The following is a 22,073-nucleotide window of genomic DNA, read 5'->3' on the forward strand; positions in this document are numbered from 1 at the left end:
TCTACACCACGTGCACATAGCCTTGCTAACTCTAAATTTACTAGCTTGGTACCAACAGTTGCAGCCCAAATATGCGCTATCTCACTACTAAAAAGTATGTTGTTTTCCTCGTACTCACTTTCCCTCACCCCTCGAGAAGCCCCTCCTCACTGCTTGAGATTATTACATTGAGTTCACAAGGAATCTTACTTTCCATCCTGTGCATCATGGCCAAAGTTTCCTCAAACAGAGCTTTTGCCTCCAAGTTTATGCTTTGTACCCTGCTGCCCTGCACTCCTAGAGTTGAGCTCTGCTTCATTCTTCCCTTCACCTCAGCATACATTTGTTTCACTTGTTCAAATGCCTGTGGGAAAGCAAACAAACAGTGTATGTAGAATCAAGCAAATAAACTGGGGGAAAGGGGATTTTGCAATGTTGAAACCATTTTAAATAATAAATGAATAGTGCACTAGAGTTTTGCCATTAGTATTATTATACAAATGCATAATGGCTTACAGTGCCCTGACACAGATACGCTGACTGATAGCTATGTGGGCTATGCTATCTCAGGTGGGAGATACAGCAGAAATAAGTTTTCAGCAAGTCATTAAGATTGAGAAATGGCCTGGAAAAATTCAGTAGTGGGATACCACATCAGATGAATGAGAAAACAACAGTGCACAAGGAGTGGCCTGGATAGGGAACTCTCCTTGCCCCATTCAAAAGTGTGCCTTGACACAGCTGTCTTATGACAATAACAAGAAGGTGCACAGCTGTGAACTACATTCATTCCTGACTTGCTAGAGCTTGGGTACCTGCTGAGCGCTCCTTGCTTGCTCACCAGCCTTGGCTGCTGTCTGTTGTGCATCTGTGGCCCTCAGACGATTCTGATCCACTTTGTGCTGCAACTGGGTGAGTCTTTCTGTAAGTCCATTCAGCTGACCAGCAATGGACTTCACATTATTCTCAGCTGGACCAAGAACAGCCTTAATCTAAAAGCACAGTGTTGCATATTAAGAAGGAAATCACATCTAAAAAACATTATAATATTTCCTGTCTTGATTGATAAATTACAGAACTGAGGTTTCAGTCAGGGATCAGAGATATCCCAGTACAACCGAGTAAAGCAAAAGACAGGTCTTGTCTCAGGGAGCTCAGCTGAGGTTTGTGACTGGAGTTTGGAGAAGAAGACAAATGAAACACCACAGGAAAATATATATATGTGTGTGTGTGAGTGTGTGTATGTATGTATGTATGTATGTATGTGTATATATATATGTGTATATATATTTTTACAGCAAGAACATTACCAGATCCAGTTTCTCCACAGTGTTGGTTCAGGACACCAGCAAGCTGGGGAGTTTCAAAGGGGCAGTGAGCAGGGCAGAATATTGCTATTTAGGAAGTCAGTGTACACCACTTACTTCATCAATGCGCTCCTGGATGAATCGAAGGGAAGAACTAGAGCCCCTGATAGCACCCTGGGCCTCTAGGAGCATAGTGTTCGCTTGTCTCAAATTCCTGACTACCTCTTCCACATTGCCCTCCACAGCATTTGCCCGGTTCCTGGGAAACACAGGAAAGAGTCAGGAGTAAATGTAGATACTTGCATGGATTGGAAGTTAAGGTGGCAGAGGTAAAATAAGCTAGCATGAAAATCAAGACAGGATTGTAACTGAAAAGTAGTGAACTGATTTATTTTGGAAACAGTGCAGGAAAAAATATTAAAGGGACAGCAACAGTCATTGAATCAGTTACAGCGAACATTTTTCTGTTTGCACTGGGACTATTCAAACTGGGTGATAGAGCTTCCCCTAGAAAGCCAGATTGCCTTGCCTCATCACTTCCAGCAGGTTAAGCAGGTGTCAGACAATATCAAGGAGTTTACATACTTATCCTCCTAACCTACTCTCTGGGATATTGCTGAAAGTTAACACGTGACAAAGTAGATGCTCCAAATTTGCAAGGACAGTCTGTAATTACTTTTTAAGGGACCATGGGATAATCCTCCCAATTTTCACCCAGAAAACAAATGGTCCATTTAATCCCCTCATGCTCTCTTGTGCAATTAAGATATAGGTCACCAATAGCAAGTAATACATGAGCAAGCCTATCATCTCTCATCGTGGGAGCTCAAGAGAAGAAAAACAGCTTCCATTACTTCTGGTGAAGACCTTCTTGTTCTACTATATAAAATGAGATCTATTATTAGCAGCCAGATTTCTTATTTGTATTCTGGCACCAGAGAGATTGCAAACTCATTCTTTTAGGCGCTGTACAGACACAGAAGATCCTGGGCTAAAACTTCAAATTGGACAAGTCAGCACAGCTCCAGTAAAACCGGATTTAAATACAAGTGAGAATCACCACATTCACACTGGCTGTGTAACCCTTAGCTGCTGAAAGCCGTTGAATGCCACCTGACCTGGCTTGTTCTGCATCCTGCTGAAGCTGCTTGGCCTTAGCGATGTCCTCCGCTGTCTGGGCAAGTATGCTCTCTGGACACTGCAGCTTAGTAGCAAAATTTTGGATCTCAGTCATTTTTCTCAGGACTGCAGCAGCATCCGTAGGGAGATGTAGTGAGAGAACAGACTCACTGATTTCCTGGACAGTAGCAGGGTCAGTATCTGTGTCTAAAGAGTTTGCAAACAAACAATGTCAGAAATAGAAGAAAAGAATGGAAAGATAGGAACACAAATGCAAGGGAGCATGAAAGTAGATATCCAGCTCTGCATATTCTCACACACACTTGGTCTCTCTGTTTCAGAGAGCTGCCAAAGTCCACTCTGAATTTAATTAATTAGAACAGGTCCCTATTTTTAAAGACAGGCTCAACTGAAGGTGATTTGCCCCATGCTGACTGAAATGAGACACCAAATAGGAAACACCAAAAGGGTCAAGGTAACGTTCTACCACATATTCCCTCGCAGAGTACAAACAGGATACAGACCGCATATCCCTGATGCAAGGCAATCTTTGTGAACTCCTCTAGGTATACTATGCTTCAGCTACAGGGCAGTGGCTCAGCATCTAATTCTTCAAAAACCTAACCTTCTGGGCTCAGGTGGATAGATCAGTCAAAGACAGGCACAACAGGCCAGCTTCAGTTGTGGGGCAAGAAGTGGAGCAATAATAGCAGCCCTTTTAACTAAACCTACCCCTTTTTCATTTTCTTCCTCCATTTTCAGGTACACAAGGAACGTACCCATTTCTGCTGTCTATTCCAGATTTGTGCTGTATCTTCAGGGTTTTAAGTGTTCTGTTGATGCTCCATCATTCTTTCTCCATTATTCTGAATAACATTTTTGACCTCTCCTTTTCCCACCTTGGGTTTATGTTACCACTCAATATGGACGTCACTCTAGAATAATTCCTAAGCATGTCCCAAATATGCTGATTAACATCTTTTGGCATGTTTGATGTTTTAGAATTCCTAATGTAAAAAGTCTGTCAGCTGCCCCCGAGGATTTGCTATAGGTCTTTAACTGTAGACTGAGCTGATCCTTTTACTGATTACTGTTATGGACTTACATGACTGTATTGTACTTAAAGGGGGACAAATATAATAAAGTTTAGGTTTGTTGTTTCAGTATTGAAAAGTTTCCCTACTGTTTAGGATAAAATGAGAACTGAGTTTATATTTACTATGTACTTTCCATTCACCTCAGCAAAACTTTCAGGAAAAGTACTAAAATGATACCTTTAATTTGACAAAGAGAATAAGATGGCTAAGCCCAGAGCTCAGTCAAGTAAGTAGATCTCATTGAATAGGTGAGAGACTGTGTTTCAGGATAAGCCTTTTCTTATTTCACAAATAAAAGTTAACAAATCTGAGGAATCAGAGGCAGGCAAAGCCCAAGGGACATTAGCCCAGTGATTAGCTCAGAAATATTTTCACTCATCACTAACACCAGGCAGCACCAAATGACCTGATTTGCTTATTCTGCTAATGCTCATGAGGCTTATTATGTTATTATAATCCATCTGCGAACAATAAGTCATCCCATTGGTTTATAGAGCAACAAGGAATTCTAGTCTGATTAACAGTCTGCTCCAGAGAAGATTCATCTGAGTTTATCTCCGGTCAGTAAATGTTGCTGATAAACGCTTCTGCATCTGAGGGCTGCTCAAAAGCTGCCATTCTAACCAATGCTATCTGGTAACACTCAGAGACAGCTTCAGCACAGAGGCCATGAGGGAATGCGCTTGTCCCCAGGCCCCAGCGACAAAGAAAGGAATTGTGGCAGAGAGCAGTACACAACGAAACCTGTTGCCCATGATGCAAATGAAAGACTCCTCTTCCTCAGGGCTGTCAGTCTAGAGCTTTCCACTTTTGTTAAATTCAGTTTATTGTTTTAGAACTAAGAGATTTGACAGCAAATTTGGCTCTTAAAAATTCCTCCATGAAGCCCTACAGCACAGAATGCCAAGTCCAATATTTGGTATGTTCTTACCCCAGGCATCCATTTATAGATGGCTCTTAACATCCCTGAAAGGAAGCAGGCCAGGTTTGCCTTTGGTGAAGTGCCAGAAAGGTTGATATGGCTAAAACATCCAGGATTAATTTGGTTCCATCTGAATGACACAATCAAGCTTGACAAAGTCTGCTGGCCCAACTTCAGTTACTGACTAAAATCAATGAGTTTTGTACTGCTGAAATTCCTTCTTCTCTGCTTTTCAGGAAACACTCTATCCAGGCCCGCCTTACTGTCTCAGAGGATGCACATTATCTTGGGCATGTGAATAAACTCATATGCAGATGAACTGAATATCTCTCAGCCTAACTTGAGCGAGCTATTCAGTTGATTCCCTTTATTGTATTCATACATAATACTACTGTACAAAATTAGATCTCCCATGCACAAACCGACCTGCATATATATACTATAAGCTTGCACAGTGCTACCTGACAAGAAGTTTCGAACTTTCTGGATGAACTGCTGGATGCGTCGGACATCTCCTTCTATCTGGATCCTTGTTATACTCATCTGCTCCACAAGACGCCGAGTACTGCTTTGAATCTGATTTGCAGATGTCTCTGTTGCTTTAATCTGCAAATAACAATATCCTGCTGAAGCCATTTCACTTGACCTGGAACCCCAGAAAGTCACTTGAAAATTATGCTTTTGCCCATTTTTAACATGTCTCAGCTTGGAGAGGACTGTAAACGGTAAAGATTGATGGTTAGTTTTGCACATAACCTTTCAAAAAGGGGGCAGTACTCTTCATCTTTTGAAAATGCCTTTGAAATGCATTTTGAGTGACTTTGAAAACCCATTTTATCTATGCATGCACTCTGAGAGGCTGTAGAGAAAAGGTGCAGCAGCTCTAGCACACATATTCTAGACTGGAACAAATGTTAGAGCAGACATCTGTGGATTCAGAGATGCATCCAAATCCCCACCCCTTCTGCCATACTAATTCCAAAATACAAACAGGACAGGCTTCCTTGTGACATTTCCAGAGCTGCTTGCATGACTGGAAATACTAAAAGAGAAGATCCCATGGCATTTCAACTCTTTGGCTTCCATGCTAAGGATAGCCAACAACTGCAGAGGTAACATAAAGATGTTCATTTAAAAAAATCCTGAATTTCTCAAGTAGTCCAAAAGATGAAGTCTCAAATGAAGTTTGAGATCGGTTATTTTATCACAGTCTGTTCTTTCCATGGCTGTTTAATGAGGATCACATCTGTTGCATTATAACAAGGAATTGAGCAATCGAGCACAGAGCTATAGGCTCCTGAGGCACGCTGCACAATAGCATCCATGCCATTGGTCAGGCCCAGGGAGCATCACACCCTGCACTCACCAGCTGCGTGGTTTCCTGAAGCCGAACGCTCAAGCTGCGAAACTCACTCGAGGCTTTCTCAGCCTTCCCAAGGGCACCTCGAGACAGGGGGAAGATGCCCCTGCAGCTCAGACCAGCTCCACACTCCGTGCTGTTGTCTCGCAAGCAGAGCAGCCCCTCACACTGGGCAGGAGTACACTTCTTCAATCTGAAACCACCACAAATCTAAATGGGGAAAGAACAGTGTGTAGTCCTGAGAACTCTGGTCCTGCTAGTGCCATGTCATCCTCAGTGGCACAGAGACCTCAGTGGTTTCAGGGAGACAAACCAGCATATTATAGCCAGCCTATGCCAGCTTCTTTCGACGGACTCGTGCCAAGGGAGCTGGGCACAAACTTGCAACACCTGTGCAGTGGAAGCTCTACAAGGAGCATCAGAAGTGCCAACCCTTCGGTTTGGGTGGCTGAAGCATATCAGCTTGGCTGCCAGTGACATATACCTGAGCATGTGATTTAGCCCAAATGACCAGAGACCATGACTGTGTCAGAGAAGGGCAGCCAGAACTATGCACACGCATATTGGCTTTGAATGCCCATATCTGAGACAGTACCATGAGGTCTGAACCTCTCTTCACCACCCCCAAGTACAAGCTGGAGCACAAACAGGGGCAAAATGGGAACTAAATCCTAGCAGCTTACAAAGTATAAGAGAGAGCATGTCTACATGGAGCAAACATTTCATTTACTCTCAAGACAGCAACTCTTCTCCTCACAATGCTGGGAAAGCCTGCAACCCAGCCAGTTTTCTTTTAGAGAGAGAACAGCCTGAGAAGACCCTGCCCTCTTGCCCAAACATGAGCAGTTTTCATTGCAGGTCATGTTCTAGAGTTACCGTCCAAAGAGGGCACTGCAGCAGGGGCACAAGCAAATTCAGAGCTAGTGCAAGAATCAGCACAGGCTGATCACTTGGGAATATTTTAATGCCTTGAAAAGCAGAGATAGGAGGTTGGTGGTCTCCACAGCAACCATGCATTAGGAGATACTGAAATCGATCTCCATGGCAATAACAAAGCAGTGAAGGAGAAAGAAAAGGAACCTCATCCAGAAAGTAAGTGGGTCTTTGAGATACAAGAACCAACACATGACAGAGTCCTTGGAGGAAAAACCTGCATGCATGGGAAGGGGTATAGGGGGTCCCCAAAACTTTGGTATCTGTTGTTACTAGACAAGGGATGCTCAGATTGTTCCCCACTGATGTCCCAAAGCAGCAATTTGCTGAGATGCCATTTATGCTGAGTCCCTCTGGACAGAGATTTCATCCTACTACACTGGACTGTTTGAGGAAAGATGGATGACTGCAGGATAAGACTTTGATTCCTGAGCACTACACAAGGCCCTCTTAAAAACCAGATATGTGCAAGTGGGGAAGTCAGAAAATCACTTTCTATTTTCACCTTATTTATAACTGGGGTCAAGTTGGGAGATGAGGCTATCTTGCTCTGGAAAGCCTGCAATGTGGAGGTGTAGTCTGTAAAACCCCCTTCCAGTCCTTCAGCGCTTTTCCGGTTCTCTCTGGATTCAGCCAGCAGCCTGGAGGCACCAGCGCTGAGATTGCTGGCATTGGTGGATGTCTGGTAAGCAGATCTGATCGTCTTGAAGGCTCCTGCAGGAATAAAAACAATAAATGACACTAATGCTTTCATGACTCATAAATGCAGCACAGCTACCTAAACGAAGACACTGACTATACCCTGCAAGTGGATGTGGGCACAGAGAGGAGGGGGACACAGTAAGAGAGATTAGTCACTAAAGCACAACTGAAAAGCTCCTTTTATTTCCAAATGCCTTTCAGCTATTCTTTTGTAGTGAGCTACAGAGCCTTCCTGAGGACTGAATCCTGGTTGGAGGCTCAAAGATTGAAACAAAATTAGAGCAAAGGAAATACAGGTGCTGATCCTGGGCTATACCCCAGTTTTACTCAGCATAACCCAGAAGGTGGGCTTTGGCAGGGGGAGGGAGAGAGGGCTCCTTTGGAGCCCTTTTCATCATTTGCAAGTAGAGCCCACCACTCTCCCTCTTTCCTCCACCACCACAGCCTGAAAGGAGAACGGTCGGGACTTAGACCCATAAACCCTGCTTAGACAATCAGAGATTCAGAGCGAATCTGCACAGGCAGAGGTCATTCTCCATGTGCTCCGGATTAGCGCATCCCTGGTATGCTGAGCTGTACTGTACAACATGTGAAGGAGGAAAGGCAGAAGACAATAAGATACTTGGAGAGAATTAGCTGCAGCAGGGATATAATGGCAACCTACTACCAACAAGGCTTAATTAGCTCTTCTCCTAAGTATGTGACAGCCGCCTGGCTCCCTTTTCCACCCCTCCATCCTTTCTCCATCTGTGCAGAACCTTCATTACTTCAACTTCCTCCCAGTTTCTGTGACACATTCTCAGATGCGCTCACCCCCTTTCTAATAGCTCATGCTGGGCCCTGGGAGGAGAGATACTTTTGCACGCAGAAGAAAGTTTGTGCTGGCTGAGAGAGAAATCAGCGAGCCTGCTGGGACACCAGGAAAATGCTGCATGCAAAGTGAGCCTTCCAACCCCAACATTTGAGAGCAAATAATCTGTTAGTGTAAAATTGCTAGTAATTGCTAACATTAGAGGTTGGATAGAAATAGTTTCTCTCTTTATGAGGAGAAGAGCTGTTTGCTGCTCCTAAGCTGACAGCAGGTTAAAAAATTTTCCATTTTATACATTCAGGCAGTGGCAAAGCCACCAGACCCACAGGCACATTGAGGTAAATTAACATCTACAAATTAAGAAATAGTACAACTGCAGCATTGTACCTGAAAGATCTGTGCTGCGGCTGGTTTCAAATTGGGTCTTCTTAGTCTGATACTGGCTGTTAACAATAACCACGCTTCTGTTGAGAGTGTTAAGCTCACTAGATAGAGAAGTAGTCTCATCCAGAAAATGAAGGTCAGGATTTATGCCTCGGGCTTGCTTTCTAGGAGAGAAAAAGTAGAAAATGTGGGTTCAAGTACAGAACAAATCATCTGTGGAGAGAGATCAGGGTCCTCTTGTGGTAGGATGCTATGAACACACGGTGAAGAGGCACTTCTCTTTGCCCAAAGAATTGACTGTCCAAGTACACACGATAACCTCAGAGGTTTGCACAGCCCGCAGACAGCAGGGCCAGGTTAGAACTCTCCTATTCTGCATCCTCTCTTGTCTCATCTTGCAGGGCTGTGTCTACACATGGACTATGCAAGATGATCATCAAAAGCCTGTCAAATGGTCTCCTCTGTTTGCAGCATAAGACCAGCTCAGAGAAGAAGCATGTTGGAAGTGCAGGCCTCGTGTCCCTAATCACTGTGTGAGCTGAGTAATATTTTCAATTACGGAAACAAAGCAGAAAATATTCAAGTGATTAAGTGAGACAAGTCAAGTCAGCACACAGGAAAAGCCTACATCTCTTTGTAGCTAAGGCAGCTGCTCTGCTAGCTCAAAGCCTGCGTGTTGGCACTATGAGCCCCTGGAGCTCTGGGCATCACACCATTGAGGCAAAGTCCTTTACCTGATCGCAGTGAGCACACTGGCCAGCTGTGTCAGGTCCTGCTCTGTCACTAGAGAGTTGCCAAGGATGCTCTGGGCCTGCTGAGCATTGCCTTCCATTTCCAAGAGCCGAGCGCTGAAGTGGGAGCCTCCAGTCCCAAAGTATAGCTGCGAAGTTGAATTGCTCAGGCTGGCCTTGCGCATGCTAACACGCTGGATGTCACCATCATAGGCTTGGAAGCAGGGGTGGCACAGCTCACACTGGGGGTAGGTGCTGCAGTGACCCCGCTGACACTGGTCACAGCGGAGCCCCGTAATGCCCGGGCGACAGAGACAGCGGCCGGTGGTCTTGTCACACCCTGTTTCCTCTGTGCCCTGGAAATCGCAGCTGCACTCTAGTGGGTGGAAAGGGGAAAAGATATAGAGATGAATCCCACTGCGGGGAGCGGGGGGTGAGAATCAGGCTCTTTACATTGGATGCCAATATAATCTGAAGTCCAAGTCACCCCTTTCACCCTTTCCACTGTCTGGGAAGGAGATGGCACGGGCACAGTAAAGGAAACAGGTCCCAAAAGCCTGGCTGCTCATGGTACCCAGAGATAGGAGAGAGGAACAGAGCCAAACAGGGAGGCTGTTCCAGAGAGGAAAGTTCTCTTGCAAAATACTGTGGAAAGTCTGATGTCAAGTCATTAGCCGGGGTGCTATTTTTTTCAGATAACCAGTTACTTCACTGCACTAAGAAACACCGTGCTAATGATCAATTGCTGTTCCATACCTGTGCATCCTACTCTGACATTTCCATAGTGCCTATCTGGGCAAACCTGCTCCTGTATGGCAGAACATGTTCTTCCTGTGAAGCCTTCTCTGCAAGGACACTGTCCTGTGAACTGAAGCAAGAAAAATACATCAGGGAGACCCAGTTCTGAACACCTTTCTGGGAAAGCCCTCCCTTGATTTGCTCTTGAATCAGTAAAGCCTCTCTGTATTCCCACCCTTTGCTGACTTCAGTAGCAGGAAATTCCCACCAAAGGCTCCTGAAGTTCCTCCCTGGAGTAGAAGAAAGCTCCAGGCTGATATGCAACCTCAGTTGTCTCTCTAACCATCCCTCATTACACCCTTCTGCTGTCAGACTCCAACAGAATTAGTCACATTTTCATCCCACACAGGCACTTCTGCTGTTGCTGAACCTCTCCAACTCTTTGAGTGACAATGAAAAATCAGGCATGAGTGGGAATTCAAGCACTATCTCCCGGCACTTGTGTTTATCATCATTGTTTAAGTCCCGTGTGAGCTCAGCTGCTAATTCAAGCCTACACCATGATGTGAACCACTCTCTGTGCAGGATACCCTGAACTGTAGAGCCTGAACCACTCTTAAGCCTTTCCGTTTTCAATCTGTATCGTCTCCTACCTAAAGGTAGGAAAAACAACAAAAACCACACAGCCTTGATCTTTCAGTCCTGGGGAGAAGCTCGTCTCATCACTACCAGCGCTGGGGTTTATTACCAGGAGGGCGTATTACCAGGAGGGAGAGAGAATAAAACAGAGGAGAACGTTTCCCTTCACTGCTCTGATGACCACTGCCATCAGCCTGAACCTTCATAAGGGAACCTCTGACCCTCCCCAGAGACCCGGTAAAGGTGGGAGAAGGGGATTGCTGTGTGGGGTCTGCCATCAGCCTGAACCTTCAGAAGGGAACCTCTGACCCTCCCCAGAGACCCGGTAAAGGTGGGAGAAGGGGATTGCTGTGTGGGGTCTGCATGTGGTGGTCACTTGGACGCTGGGAAATCGCCCACAGTTACAGCAGCTGATTATTTCCAAAGCTGCTTTTTTGCAGATGTGGGAGCAAAGGTCTGCTGTGAGTCCTCTGCAAGTGCCATTCCCCAATACAGTGGAAGGTGAGATGGAAATAATACACCTTTCTGTCACTAGCACTCTGTCAATATTGTCTATTTAGACTGTAACTTATTATGTGTCAGCACTGCACATCCTGGGCTCCAGGCTCAGCTGGTCCTCGGACACAACCATAATGCACACAGCAGAGGCTTGAGTCCAGATTTCTAAACAGCCTCCATTTACAAGCATTATGACATGAAGTTTTAGGTTGTGTTTCAAAGACAAAGGAATTGCCTGTAAGAAATTAGGTCTGGTTTGTGATCTCCTCCCTGTGCTGAGCTGGTTTGGGACTTGCCTTTGGCTCTTAGATGTTTATTATTTATTTATTTACATTTAATTTTAATTTTCCCAGTTGTCTCTTAAGCCTGAAGTGACAGACACGCTTTTCATTGATAAATGAGGATAATTAACTTGTCTTGCTTGTGTGAAAATCTCTTATTAGGATTTCCTGACTAAGTATTGGGCCTTTTAAAATGGCTTAATCTTGTCTCTGTAATTACCACTTTCCTTCATTTTTCTGAATAGGCTGTCATATTGTTTCTAGGAAATGGAAAGTGGAAAATAAGAGCAGAATGCATTAAGAAATGCACTGCCCTTCTTTGGAGGGTCCCACACATAGGATGGCAAGATGAAGCCATCTAACAAGTGTTTTTGATGCTCTGATGCCTCAGTAACATAAGGATCCTGCGCCACCACGCTGCACAGTGGGGGCACCGGCTCCTGTTGCCAACGGTAGCCTCAGCTGTTGCAGTGCAAAGCCCTGACAGCTTATCCCTCCTTCCCTCTGGACTAGCAGGGTGCCAGCAGCTCCATACAGAATTGTTTTGGGGGAAAAGGGAAAGGGGAAAAGAGAGAGAGAGTGCACAGCAAAATTGCTCCCCCATACCTATCTCAGAGCTGTGTGAGCAGCACATAGAACTCCTAAAGGCAAAAGCATTTATCCTCACAGTGTCCAAGAGCATCGTTAGCCTGACAACATCTGTGCTGGGAGCCAAGGCACAGAGATACTAAGTGACTGCTGAAGGACACACAGGATGTGCAGCCAGCGGGTAACTCCAGCTTCTGTCCGGCTACCTGCAGCATGCAGCACAGGATTGCAGTGTCCTAGAGCAAAAGCCCCAACCCTGGGAGTTGGCCGGAGCCACACATGGCCGGAGCTCGGCAGTACCTGGTTGCACTGGGTGCTGAGCGAGTGGCGAGGGTCGCAATCGCACGGCTGGCAGCCCTGGCCGCTGGCAATCTTCCAGTGGTTGGCGGCACACTGATCACAGTTGGCTCCCACCACGTTGGGCAGGCAGAAGCACCTCCCCGTCTCGTCATCGCAGGGCATGTCCTGGCGTGATCCCAGCAGGTTGCAGGCGCATCCTGGAACAGGAAGGGTTTAGTCTTGTTAAAACTGGGTGCTGAGCACCAGCCTGGCTTCCCACAAGTCCAGTCCACAGAAGCACCTTACTGCTGCTCAAAGACGTGCACTCCTTTTTCTCCCTTCATGGCAGAGCTTGGCATGAAGGAGTTGTGCCACTGCTTTAACACCAAGGGGCCCACCCAAGCATTGCAGCAGGACTTGGCAGCCCTGGGAAGCCTCTACTCCCCTCCACCCCCAGCCCGTACATGCAATGCTAACCAGAGCCATGGCTGCCCTCTGCTGCCATGCAGCCACACTCAGCTCCACACAGCATCGCCTTCAGCAACCCCTGATGGCTTCACAAGCCCTCTGTGTGTCAGGGGAGGCATTCAGAAAAGGGGATACAGCCCTAAACATGGTCTCAACTGCAGTTTTCCCATGACTTTTGCCCAACTCATACCTGAGACAGGCTACAGTCCCGAGCAAGGAGGTTTATAAGCCCTTGCCTGTCAGGGTTCTGATTTGGAAACCCCAAATCAATGCAGGCTGGGAACAAGGTCCCTTTCAGAGTTAGTAAAGATGCTGTGTGCAAAGACTAGATGTGAGTCAACTCCCTGGAAGCAGCTGTTGTTTCAGGGCCCACTCACTGCGGCATCCCTGGGGGTTGGCGTTGGCCAGCTGGGTGAACCCCGGCTTGCAGAGGTGACAGCGCTCCCCCTGCACGTTTTCCTTGCAGACACAGCGTCCAGTGAGGGAGTCGCAAATGGAGTCTGGCACAGTGCCATCAGGATCACATTCACAGGCTGGAAACGTGCAATAAACAGCATTGATGAGGAGTCCGAGGAGACACCAACAGGAGTTTCAGGAGGAAGATATTACATAGAGATAACCAAGCACTTACGCAGACAGGCTTCAGGATGGGCGAGATCTTGCCGCTGGTTGCGAAAATAGTTAGTTTTGCACCGCTCACAATTTCTCCCTTCTGTATTGTGCTGGCAATTGTCACACACACCCCCGCTCTCCCCACCGCTGGCTTGGTAAACATCTGGATCAAAATGGCACGAATCGGAGTGACCATTGCAGTTGCACCCTAAAAAGAAAGCAAGCAAGCCTATCTAATGCTGCAACTGTGCAAAAGTCTCCTGGCAGCTGGAGGCTCTGCCACTTTGTCACTAGATGGTGCCCTCACCACCTGCATGGCACGTTAGCACCAATAAACCGCAGCAGTGTGAAACTTGCACCAGCCAGGCAGTTTTAAAGGAGCACTATCTTGATTCTTTTTGTGAGCCCGGGGGCATCAGCCCTATTGCAGATCCAACAAATCAGTATCAGCATAATCGTTTCAGGAATAGGTTTTGCAAAGACAGTTCATATTAACATCCAGTCCTGAGCTGCAGCCAGGTAAAAGGACTCAGAATTTGTTCCCTCCCCTATCATTCATGAATGAGTAGAAGTTAGGAAAGGCTTAAGGAAGAGGAAAGAGGGAAAGGCAGTTGGATGTACTCTGGCATTCATGAGGATTGTCATCCTCTGCAGGTCGCCAAGGCTGGTCATTGTAGAGGTCTGCACAATGATTGCAGTTGGGCCCTGCAGTGTTGTGCTGACATACACAGTGTTCATGAACCTGGAACAGAGACAAAACATTACCACTATTTGTGGATGTTCTGCTAATTTCACAGTTTTATTCTTTTGATTTCCTGCTGGTACACATATTATCTGGCACGTTTCTGCTTCTAGCTCACCTGCCCTTTCCCAAACACTGCATCAGTAAGGTCAAGCTTTCTTACGCTCAGACAGCAAGAACTATAGCAGTAGGGATAAACTGCTTAGCCCACTGCAAAAATGAATTTCCATCACCTCTCTAACGTACTTGAGGACAAACATACCTGAGGCTAAGAGGACAAACATAAGCTGCGGACAAGGAAATCTCACAAGAGTAAACAACCTGCATCAGCAAATCTTTTTTGGACGTGAATGAGCCTGCTAGAAAAACCTCAGTATCTTTCTGTCAGGCCAAATGACCCAGTGCGGAGAAGTGCAATTATACCCACAGTACAAGTTCCTACAGCCACAAGCTTTTGTAACACCTTGTAAAGCCCCTTAACTTTCTCCATTACACAAAAAATAGTTTTACATCAGGGTAACATAGGCTGTCTCACAGCCATCATCCTATTGCTGCAGGCAAAATGGGGCAACATTGCCCCTTGATTGATTCAAAGCAGCCTCTGGCCAGGGATAGGACTCATTCACACCAACTGTTGATTCTGTCCGAACTCTCCTGATCAGTACTCCTTGGGAAGCAGGAAGCCAGGGCGTATGATGGGGCTAGAATTCAAGGATGGACTGATACCAAACGGTATTCATCTCCCAGCTTCTCCTTATGCCCTGGAACTCACCATGGCACGCTGATCTCCAGAAGAAGCACAGCGGTCAGCATGTCCATTGCAGAAGCAGCTTCCCTGCACCTGCATTTCCGTCACAGCATAGAAAGTGCTGGGTGAGCGGTATCCCTGGTGCACAATGTGAGCAAGCTGAGTGAAGTTAATTCTCAGGTTGGTGAATTCTCCCAGATCTGTTAGAGACCAACAAGAGATGTGAGGAGGCAGCAGAAAAGAAACAGAGAGAGGCCAGAGAAGGACATCGCAATTAGCACTGAGGGTTAAGAAGAAGAGAGAGACAGCAGCCTCAGCACAAAGCAGAAGCTGAAATGTCAGTTAAGACTGAAAGTTGCTCCTGCACTCAAGATATTTGACATGCCTATCTGCAGCATATCTGAGGGGCACCACAAGGGAAAGTTGTGTCACTGCTGTACCTGTGGCGCGCGCAGGGGAAATCATAGAGAGAGGTGCCAGGGCAGCTGTCAAGCATGCAGCTGAAGGCCTGTTTTGCAAAGAACTTTATCCCCAAGAAGGGCTTACCAAGGCTCAGTGCCCTCCACCACATGTGGCAAAGTCATAAGGTGCATCATCCTCCCCCGTATTTCTCAGATACGCAGGAGGCCATTCACTTACTGTTAATGATCTGGCTGTAAGAGGTAGAAATGGTAGGTGCCAGGTTTTGGACACTGAATTTGACCTTAGAAAGAAAAAATTAAGAAAATTAAAATGTAGAAAGATAGGGTTCTTTCTTTTCACAGCCTAAGCAGCAAGGTTGTGCCCTGGACCTGCCTTCTCTGCAGAACTGCCATTTAATGCAGGGAAAAGGCTTCAGAATCGCTAAGGATTTAGCAGAAGACTGACATAACCCCTAGCTTGCCCACAAAGCAGTAAGGGCTTTCCTTTTAGAAGGAGTAAGAATCTTCCACAGGACTCTCCTCAGCACTCTTGGATGTCCACTGACCCACAATCACTTCCTACGTATAATATTTGTAGAAGATTTCCTGCAACACATACAGATCCCAGCACTCCCAAGACACCACATCTTTCTGCAACATAAATTAGGCAATTTGCCCCGATTACAGGGTCACATTGCAAGGAACATACAAATACTGGGGTTGCCTGCAACAAAATCCTATAAAACCTACCTTGCTCCCATGCAAAGGGTATCCATGCTGGGCATGCAGTGCTTGGCACTGAACATCCTGCCAACTCTCAGGGGAGCCCTGGGAGATCTGAGGAAAGGAGGCGGCGCAGTCAGAGGCCAGGTACTGATAAACCTTCCAGGTCTTGCCAAAGTCAGTAGAGCGCTCAATCAGCATTGCAGCAGGGAGGAGTGACTGCAGTGGCAGGGAGGAAAGAAGAGGCATATTTATAATTGAAGTTTGCACCAAAGAGATTTTACAGTAGACAATCAGTTGTATGGGAACCTACCACCCACTGGAGGCCAGCCTGCTCTGGTCCTCCTAACGGCCCTAGGAAACAGGGATACAAATGGAAAAAAGGGAGGAGTGGAGGAATGATCCCTTGCCTGCTTATGTGGAGCCCAGCAGGAGCTTTGCATCTGGATTCCCACATCCTGCTAAGAGCCAGCAGGGCCCTTCCACTATGTTTTGTAACCTCTTTGAAAATTGTGAAGGTGCATACAAACCCTGAAGTCAAGGATGATGCTATTGAGCAGGAATTTCTTGTTCAGATCCAGCTGCAAAGAGACCCGATCCATGCCTGGAGACACAATGAGGCAGTTTTCAGAGATGCAGACCGTGGAATTCAGAAAAATAAAACATTTAGCTGTCTGAGCCAAGTCATTTATTTCCCTCTTTCCTTCCAATCTATTGAATTCAACATCTCTTCTCCTCCCCTCCGTGCCACCATTCCAATCATTTAAGTCATCAAGTGTCTGTGAAAATATGAAGTTAGAAACTTGAAATTACCATCCCACAGGGAACTGCTTGTTCTGGTTCAAACCAGGAACTGAAGTTTCAAAACTCCCTTTGAAATATTTTTGGGAAACCAGAAGTTTCTGTTCAATTGTTTTCTGAACCTATGTTCAATTTCTTTGTGAACCTAAATGTAGCATCCAAGCACCTCTGATGCTGGGAATGCTTAAGGCTGATCCTGGGCAGTCGGGGGAACTGAGGAAGGATTCCTGCTGCATAATTCACAGGCCCAAAGGCTCAGAGATATGAAAGCCATAGCGTCCTGGAGGGATCCCAGCCTCCCCGGTACTCACTGTTCTGAGACTGCCACCAGCGCAGGTGCCCTTTGGAGGACAGCACATTTTCCACACGGTGACTGTTGTGGGAGTGAGGCACCCGAGAGTCACACCTGCAGCATTTCATACTCCACTGAAAGGAAAAAGGCAAGTGGCAGCAGCCATTACCACGGGGTGGAAGGGAAACTGCCATGAACTCAGCTTTCATCTAGACAAGAAGCTCAATTTTGGTATGAACTACGAATGACGAATAAATGAAATAAAGCTGTTTTATTAGACAGCTAAACAGCTTAGGTCAATAAAATTAATAGTAATCAGAACTCAAGTGGTCCCCCCTCATACCCTATTAAAAAGCTCTTGGTTTAAGGACTAAAAACTAAAACCAAAATTGTTTTGACTAAAACATATTTTTGGCCAACCATCAAAAATGCCTTTTTTAAAGCAACCTCCCTGTTTTCTGCAATGATAGTGCTTGACAAAAAGCTCTTTACAGCTTTTCAGCACCAGTTTGCCTTTTCCACATAACTGAGTAGGCTGTTTGTTTGGGCAAACAGAAAGGGCTTTCTCTAGCATCCAAAAACAGTAATACGTAGCGCAGCCCTGCTGCACTCTCTCCTCTGAGCAAAGCGGGAGCAAACAGCTCAGTGGGTGAAAAGTCAGCGGGTGGGGAGTCAAGCGGCTCAAAGTTCAGCTCTCCCTTAAGCAAGTAATTCAAGAAGCAAATAGAGATTTAGCATGCGGAATACAGAGACTGAAAAAAATAAAACAGGGTCCCTGAGGAGCAAACAACTATCCCAGTTTTGACTAACCAAGCAACGCTAAATGCCGTTACTTCCAGAAAGCTTTTGGGTGCATGTGGCACATGAGTAGGCTCAGAAACTTTCAGTAGAAAGTAGATTGAGCAAGAGACAAGGAGCAGTAATTTTGGCCAAAAGGAGTGCCACCCATGAGGTGAGCAAACAGGCTGGGTTAGGAAATACTTCAGGTGAAGAAAAGGAGGGGAAGAGAAGGTCTGAGAGGGATGCTATGAGTGCTGATGACAGGTATGCAGCACTATCACAGACAGGACACAGAAAGGGCCCATCTGAAACACTTTGTACCTGCCATGTTCGAAATGGAATAAATGCAACAGGCTACAGAGGTGATGGGGAAGTGGAGAGCTGATACAGGAGAGACCAAAAAAAAAAAAAAAAAAAGAGCACTTGGCATGTTCAGCCAAGCAAAATGCAGATGAAGAGCAGATACTGCTCCCTGGAAATGTTTCTGAGGTTATGTACCAAGGAGGGCAAAGAGCTATATAAGCTATAGGACAACATTGTTCTAAAAGTAAATAAGATTAACTGGATGTAAATCATTTAGACTGAAAAATCAAAGTTGTCAAGTACCAGAGCTGCCTTCAAACCGAGTAGTGGGACATCCACTTTAAATACACACATCCTGAAGCTGGATAAAGTTATGAAAGATTATGAATGCCATTTGCTGCAACGGCAGGAGATAGGCCTCAAAGGCTTGGTAGCATGTACAGGTTGACATGCTCAACGCAGAGGGTGCTCAGAAAGCTACCTTGAGAGGAAACCAGGTTTAACAGGAGAGAAGCAGCTAGGAAAAGGGGAGAACATTTGACAAAAGGCATTAACAGCTGACAGTGAGGAGGCAATATGAGATGCCCCAGCTGTGAGGGCGGGAGGTCTCCGGGGTGGCATGAGGCAACACCATAGGCATGGGGTGTATTTGGGACCCCAGTGATGAGATCAGCTTTCATTGTCAGGGCAGAGACAACAGGTGCCTGGAGCAAGCAACTTAAAGAAAAAAATCAGGGGAAAACTCTGTCCAGAACTACCTTGTTGCTTGCACTTGCACAAAACCCAAACCATAGAAAGTGTAGGTTGGTTTTGAATGGAAAACAGAAATTGATACTATAATCATCTAATAGCAAATCCAGAGCTGTTTGATGGTTTTCTCAACTTGAGGCTGTGTTCATTCATCACTAGCAGATGGTGCTTTGCTACTGACAAGGAAGTTAAGCAGTGGTGAAGCTACAGCAGCTCTGAGCACAGACAGTGGTTTGGTTTTAGTTTCTAGCAAAACGTAGAACTGAGCCTCCTGCCTATGGACTTGGGAACCTTTCAGCAGAGTTAGTTGGATATTGAGAAGAGATCCTTAGTTTAGATAGATCTGTTTCTATTATATTTACACTCTTTATGTTCCATCTATAAATATCCCATAACAGGAGCTGGCTAACTACAATATTCATAACACAGGGAATACTGCAGAGCAAGCACCCAAGGGACTCCAAAATGCATAATCATGCATTTTCCCTGGGTCTACCAACTCCTTCTGGCTCTGCTAGTACAGAACAGAAACAATGCAGTTTGGTCCAGCCAGAAGAGTTCATTTCAGATAATGACTACTAGTAGCAAATTGTTTGTCGGAAAGCTATGGGAATTATCAACAGAAATAATTTAATGAACAATTCCCAATATTATTAAACTTCACAATTCTGACTGATTAGAAAGGGGAAAAGGAAGGCTTTCTGCAAGGGGAAAGGAAGGTTAATCTCAGATAAATTATTTATCAGGAATTATTCTCATATATTTGTTAAGACCGTTCACACAGCCCTAGAGAAAAGTACCTTCTAGCAACTAAAATGCAACGTAATGCTTTGGCAATAAAGCTTCAATCACTTTTAAAATGCAGTCCCAAGTAAAGATGAAACTATCTATGTGAGACAGACTCTTCAAATTTATCCAAGAATCATCCTGGGAGCTCTGCTCAGTGTGAAAATCTTTTCCAGTTTATTGGTAAAGTTTCATCATTTAACCCTGTGGAGCTTCTGCAATCTGCAACCGTTTGGATTGCACCTGTCCCATATATCCCTTACTAAGGAAAAGGTCTGCCTGCTAAGCCCGGCTCACATTTAACTTGCTGAGGCCAACACAGAGTAGCTCTGGGCGAGCTCCAGCGTGCAGCTCAACTGCGAAGGCAGACTGAGTAGGTCTGTGCTTGAGGACAGGAAGGGGAAAAAAAATGCAACTTCCAGTGACAGACCTGAACATTGAAATCTGAGCTGAGAAAGGGCTTGTCTTTTTTTTTGTTTTGTTTTAAGGCTAAAATTAACACTGGAACCAAAATTCAAAATTCATTTCATACACTTTGAGCAAATTTTGACACTCTATTGCACAAGAGAATTTGCTATTACTGACTATGTGTCTCAAAGTTCCTCGGGACAGAGGGAATTACCAAAATGACAATCTAGCTGTGGGTTGAGGGGAGATTTACCAAGAAAACACCCTTCCTTGCTTCCCCTCCTCTTTTTAACCAGCATAGTGAATGATTCAGTAGATTCATCTGAGATAGGCTTGCTGGGAATACATCAAGGCACATGACAGAAATGGAAATTAAGAGGTTAGAGTCTAAGCTGGGTCACTGACCCACAAGGCAGTCCTCGGCCCCAGCTCTCCCACGCCTCTCCCATAGTTGGTCTTGTCCAATGCTCTCCCAGGTGAGCATGGCCAAACACCAGCAGCCCAGCTCACATGCTACTGAAACATAAAAAGTATGTACATGCTGTAGGAAGTGCCAGGAGTGATCCTGTGAGATGAGGCACTGAAAAGGCCTACAAGAACGCAGAAGAAGCTGTAGGTCTGACAATAGCTCATGCCCTTCTACATCTCAAAGCTGCGAAGCTGCTCTTATAGTCACCCAAAATATTGGTTATGGAAACTCTGAGATGAAAGGAAATTTTGTTCAAGGTGTTTGAAAGGTAGTTCACAAGACAGTCATTTTAGAGGAAAAGCTAGCACCTTGAGGAAAAAAAGATTAATGTTTTAGAAATAAATGCAGGGGGAATCTATTTAGAAGAATACCAGCAATTGCAAATAAAAATACACATACACTACATGTAAGGGCAAACCAAGACTATGAGCTAGAATGGGAAGTATGCATGCAATAAGCTTTATGAGAGAAAGTATATGCATCTGTCTGCAGGTGACCGATACCTGCAAAGGACAAATATATGTCATTGGGACACTTATGCATTGTGTGTGCATACATGCGAATGCACTCTCACGTAATGCAAACACAGCCCTGAGCTGTGCAATTCTCCCTCAGTTCTGCTTCAGATCTTTGCGGCTGTCATTCTCTTATGACCTTGTAAAATCAGTTGCTCATTTACCTCCCATGCTTCCCCCCTCTCCACACATGCAGGGGCAGCAAACCTCAAAGAATTTTAAGCTGATGGACTCTGACCAAAGTATTTTAAGCAGCTTTATCTGCCATTTTAATATGAGTACAGAGCCCTTGAAATAAAACCTCCTGGCATAGATGCATAAACCAAAATAAACTGACATTACTCATCAGCAAAAATGGGAAGCTGCTTCTCTCTAGCCTTGAAATGAAGACCTTTAATAGCTGCTGAGACCTTAGTAGTCTTCTATTAACTCAGCTTCATGTCAGGAAGAGGCACTGTGTCAGTCGGTTTCCTGGCATCCAGCCTCCCATATGGTAACCTTGTGTGGTCTGGCATGACAAATAGTGTATTGGGACAGTAATTAAATTCCAAGTTTATTTTGGGAAGATCTGGAAGACAGCAGGAATTTTTATATATGTCTAGAGAGAGACAGAGAGTTATTCAAAAATAGGATGGACAGCAAGAATAAGTTATTTTAGGAACAAGGCGAAAGTCAAGGTGTGTAATTCTATTTCAGCCTCTTTTAATTGTTAGCACCAGCTGCATAGCACCCCTATGCCAGGCTAATGGAGTAGGTCTCATTTTGCCTGTCAAGTACTTCATACACGTTCAGTGGAAAACACTACAGAAATTACCAGTCATTAAGCTTCTAAGTGAGCAGTTTTTACGTGCAAAGAGACCTGTCATCTGCACTTCAATTTTGAATCACAGATATAAAACTTAGCCAT

At 45.3% G+C, this 22,073-nt stretch overlaps 1 protein-coding gene across 9 annotated transcripts in view; it reads right to left on the reverse strand.

The window, feature by feature from the left end:
* Positions 1–22,073, reverse strand: part of LAMB3 (laminin subunit beta 3) — a 79,404-nt gene that overhangs the window by 2,846 nt on the left and 54,485 nt on the right. For 8 of the 9 annotated variants that reach the window (XM_068918560.1, XM_068918561.1, XM_068918556.1 and 5 more), the window contains 19 exons: positions 17,175–17,289; positions 16,593–16,666; positions 16,090–16,281; positions 15,578–15,641; positions 14,963–15,138; positions 14,070–14,190; positions 13,468–13,656; positions 13,214–13,369; positions 12,390–12,586; positions 10,102–10,213; positions 9,349–9,721; positions 8,618–8,778; positions 7,223–7,431; positions 5,791–5,994; positions 4,886–5,030; positions 2,405–2,612; positions 1,404–1,545; positions 795–971; positions 190–343 (listed from right to left, as the gene is read on the reverse strand). In XM_068918560.1, coding sequence (XP_068774661.1) covers positions 190–343; positions 795–971; positions 1,404–1,545; positions 2,405–2,612; positions 4,886–5,030; positions 5,791–5,994; positions 7,223–7,431; positions 8,618–8,778; positions 9,349–9,721; positions 10,102–10,213; positions 12,390–12,586; positions 13,214–13,369; positions 13,468–13,656; positions 14,070–14,190; positions 14,963–15,138; positions 15,578–15,641; positions 16,090–16,281; positions 16,593–16,666; positions 17,175–17,289 — 3,169 coding nt within the window. The remainder of the gene's footprint in view (positions 1–189; positions 344–794; positions 972–1,403; positions 1,546–2,404; positions 2,613–4,885; positions 5,031–5,790; positions 5,995–7,222; positions 7,432–8,617; positions 8,779–9,348; positions 9,722–10,101; positions 10,214–12,389; positions 12,587–13,213; positions 13,370–13,467; positions 13,657–14,069; positions 14,191–14,962; positions 15,139–15,577; positions 15,642–16,089; positions 16,282–16,592; positions 16,667–17,174; positions 17,290–22,073) is intronic. The other variant, XR_011136234.1, reaches the window with a different exon arrangement.

The sequence above is a fragment of the Struthio camelus genome, chromosome 24 (genome assembly GCF_040807025.1).
Source record: "Struthio camelus isolate bStrCam1 chromosome 24, bStrCam1.hap1, whole genome shotgun sequence".
NCBI lineage: Eukaryota > Metazoa > Chordata > Aves > Struthioniformes > Struthionidae > Struthio > Struthio camelus.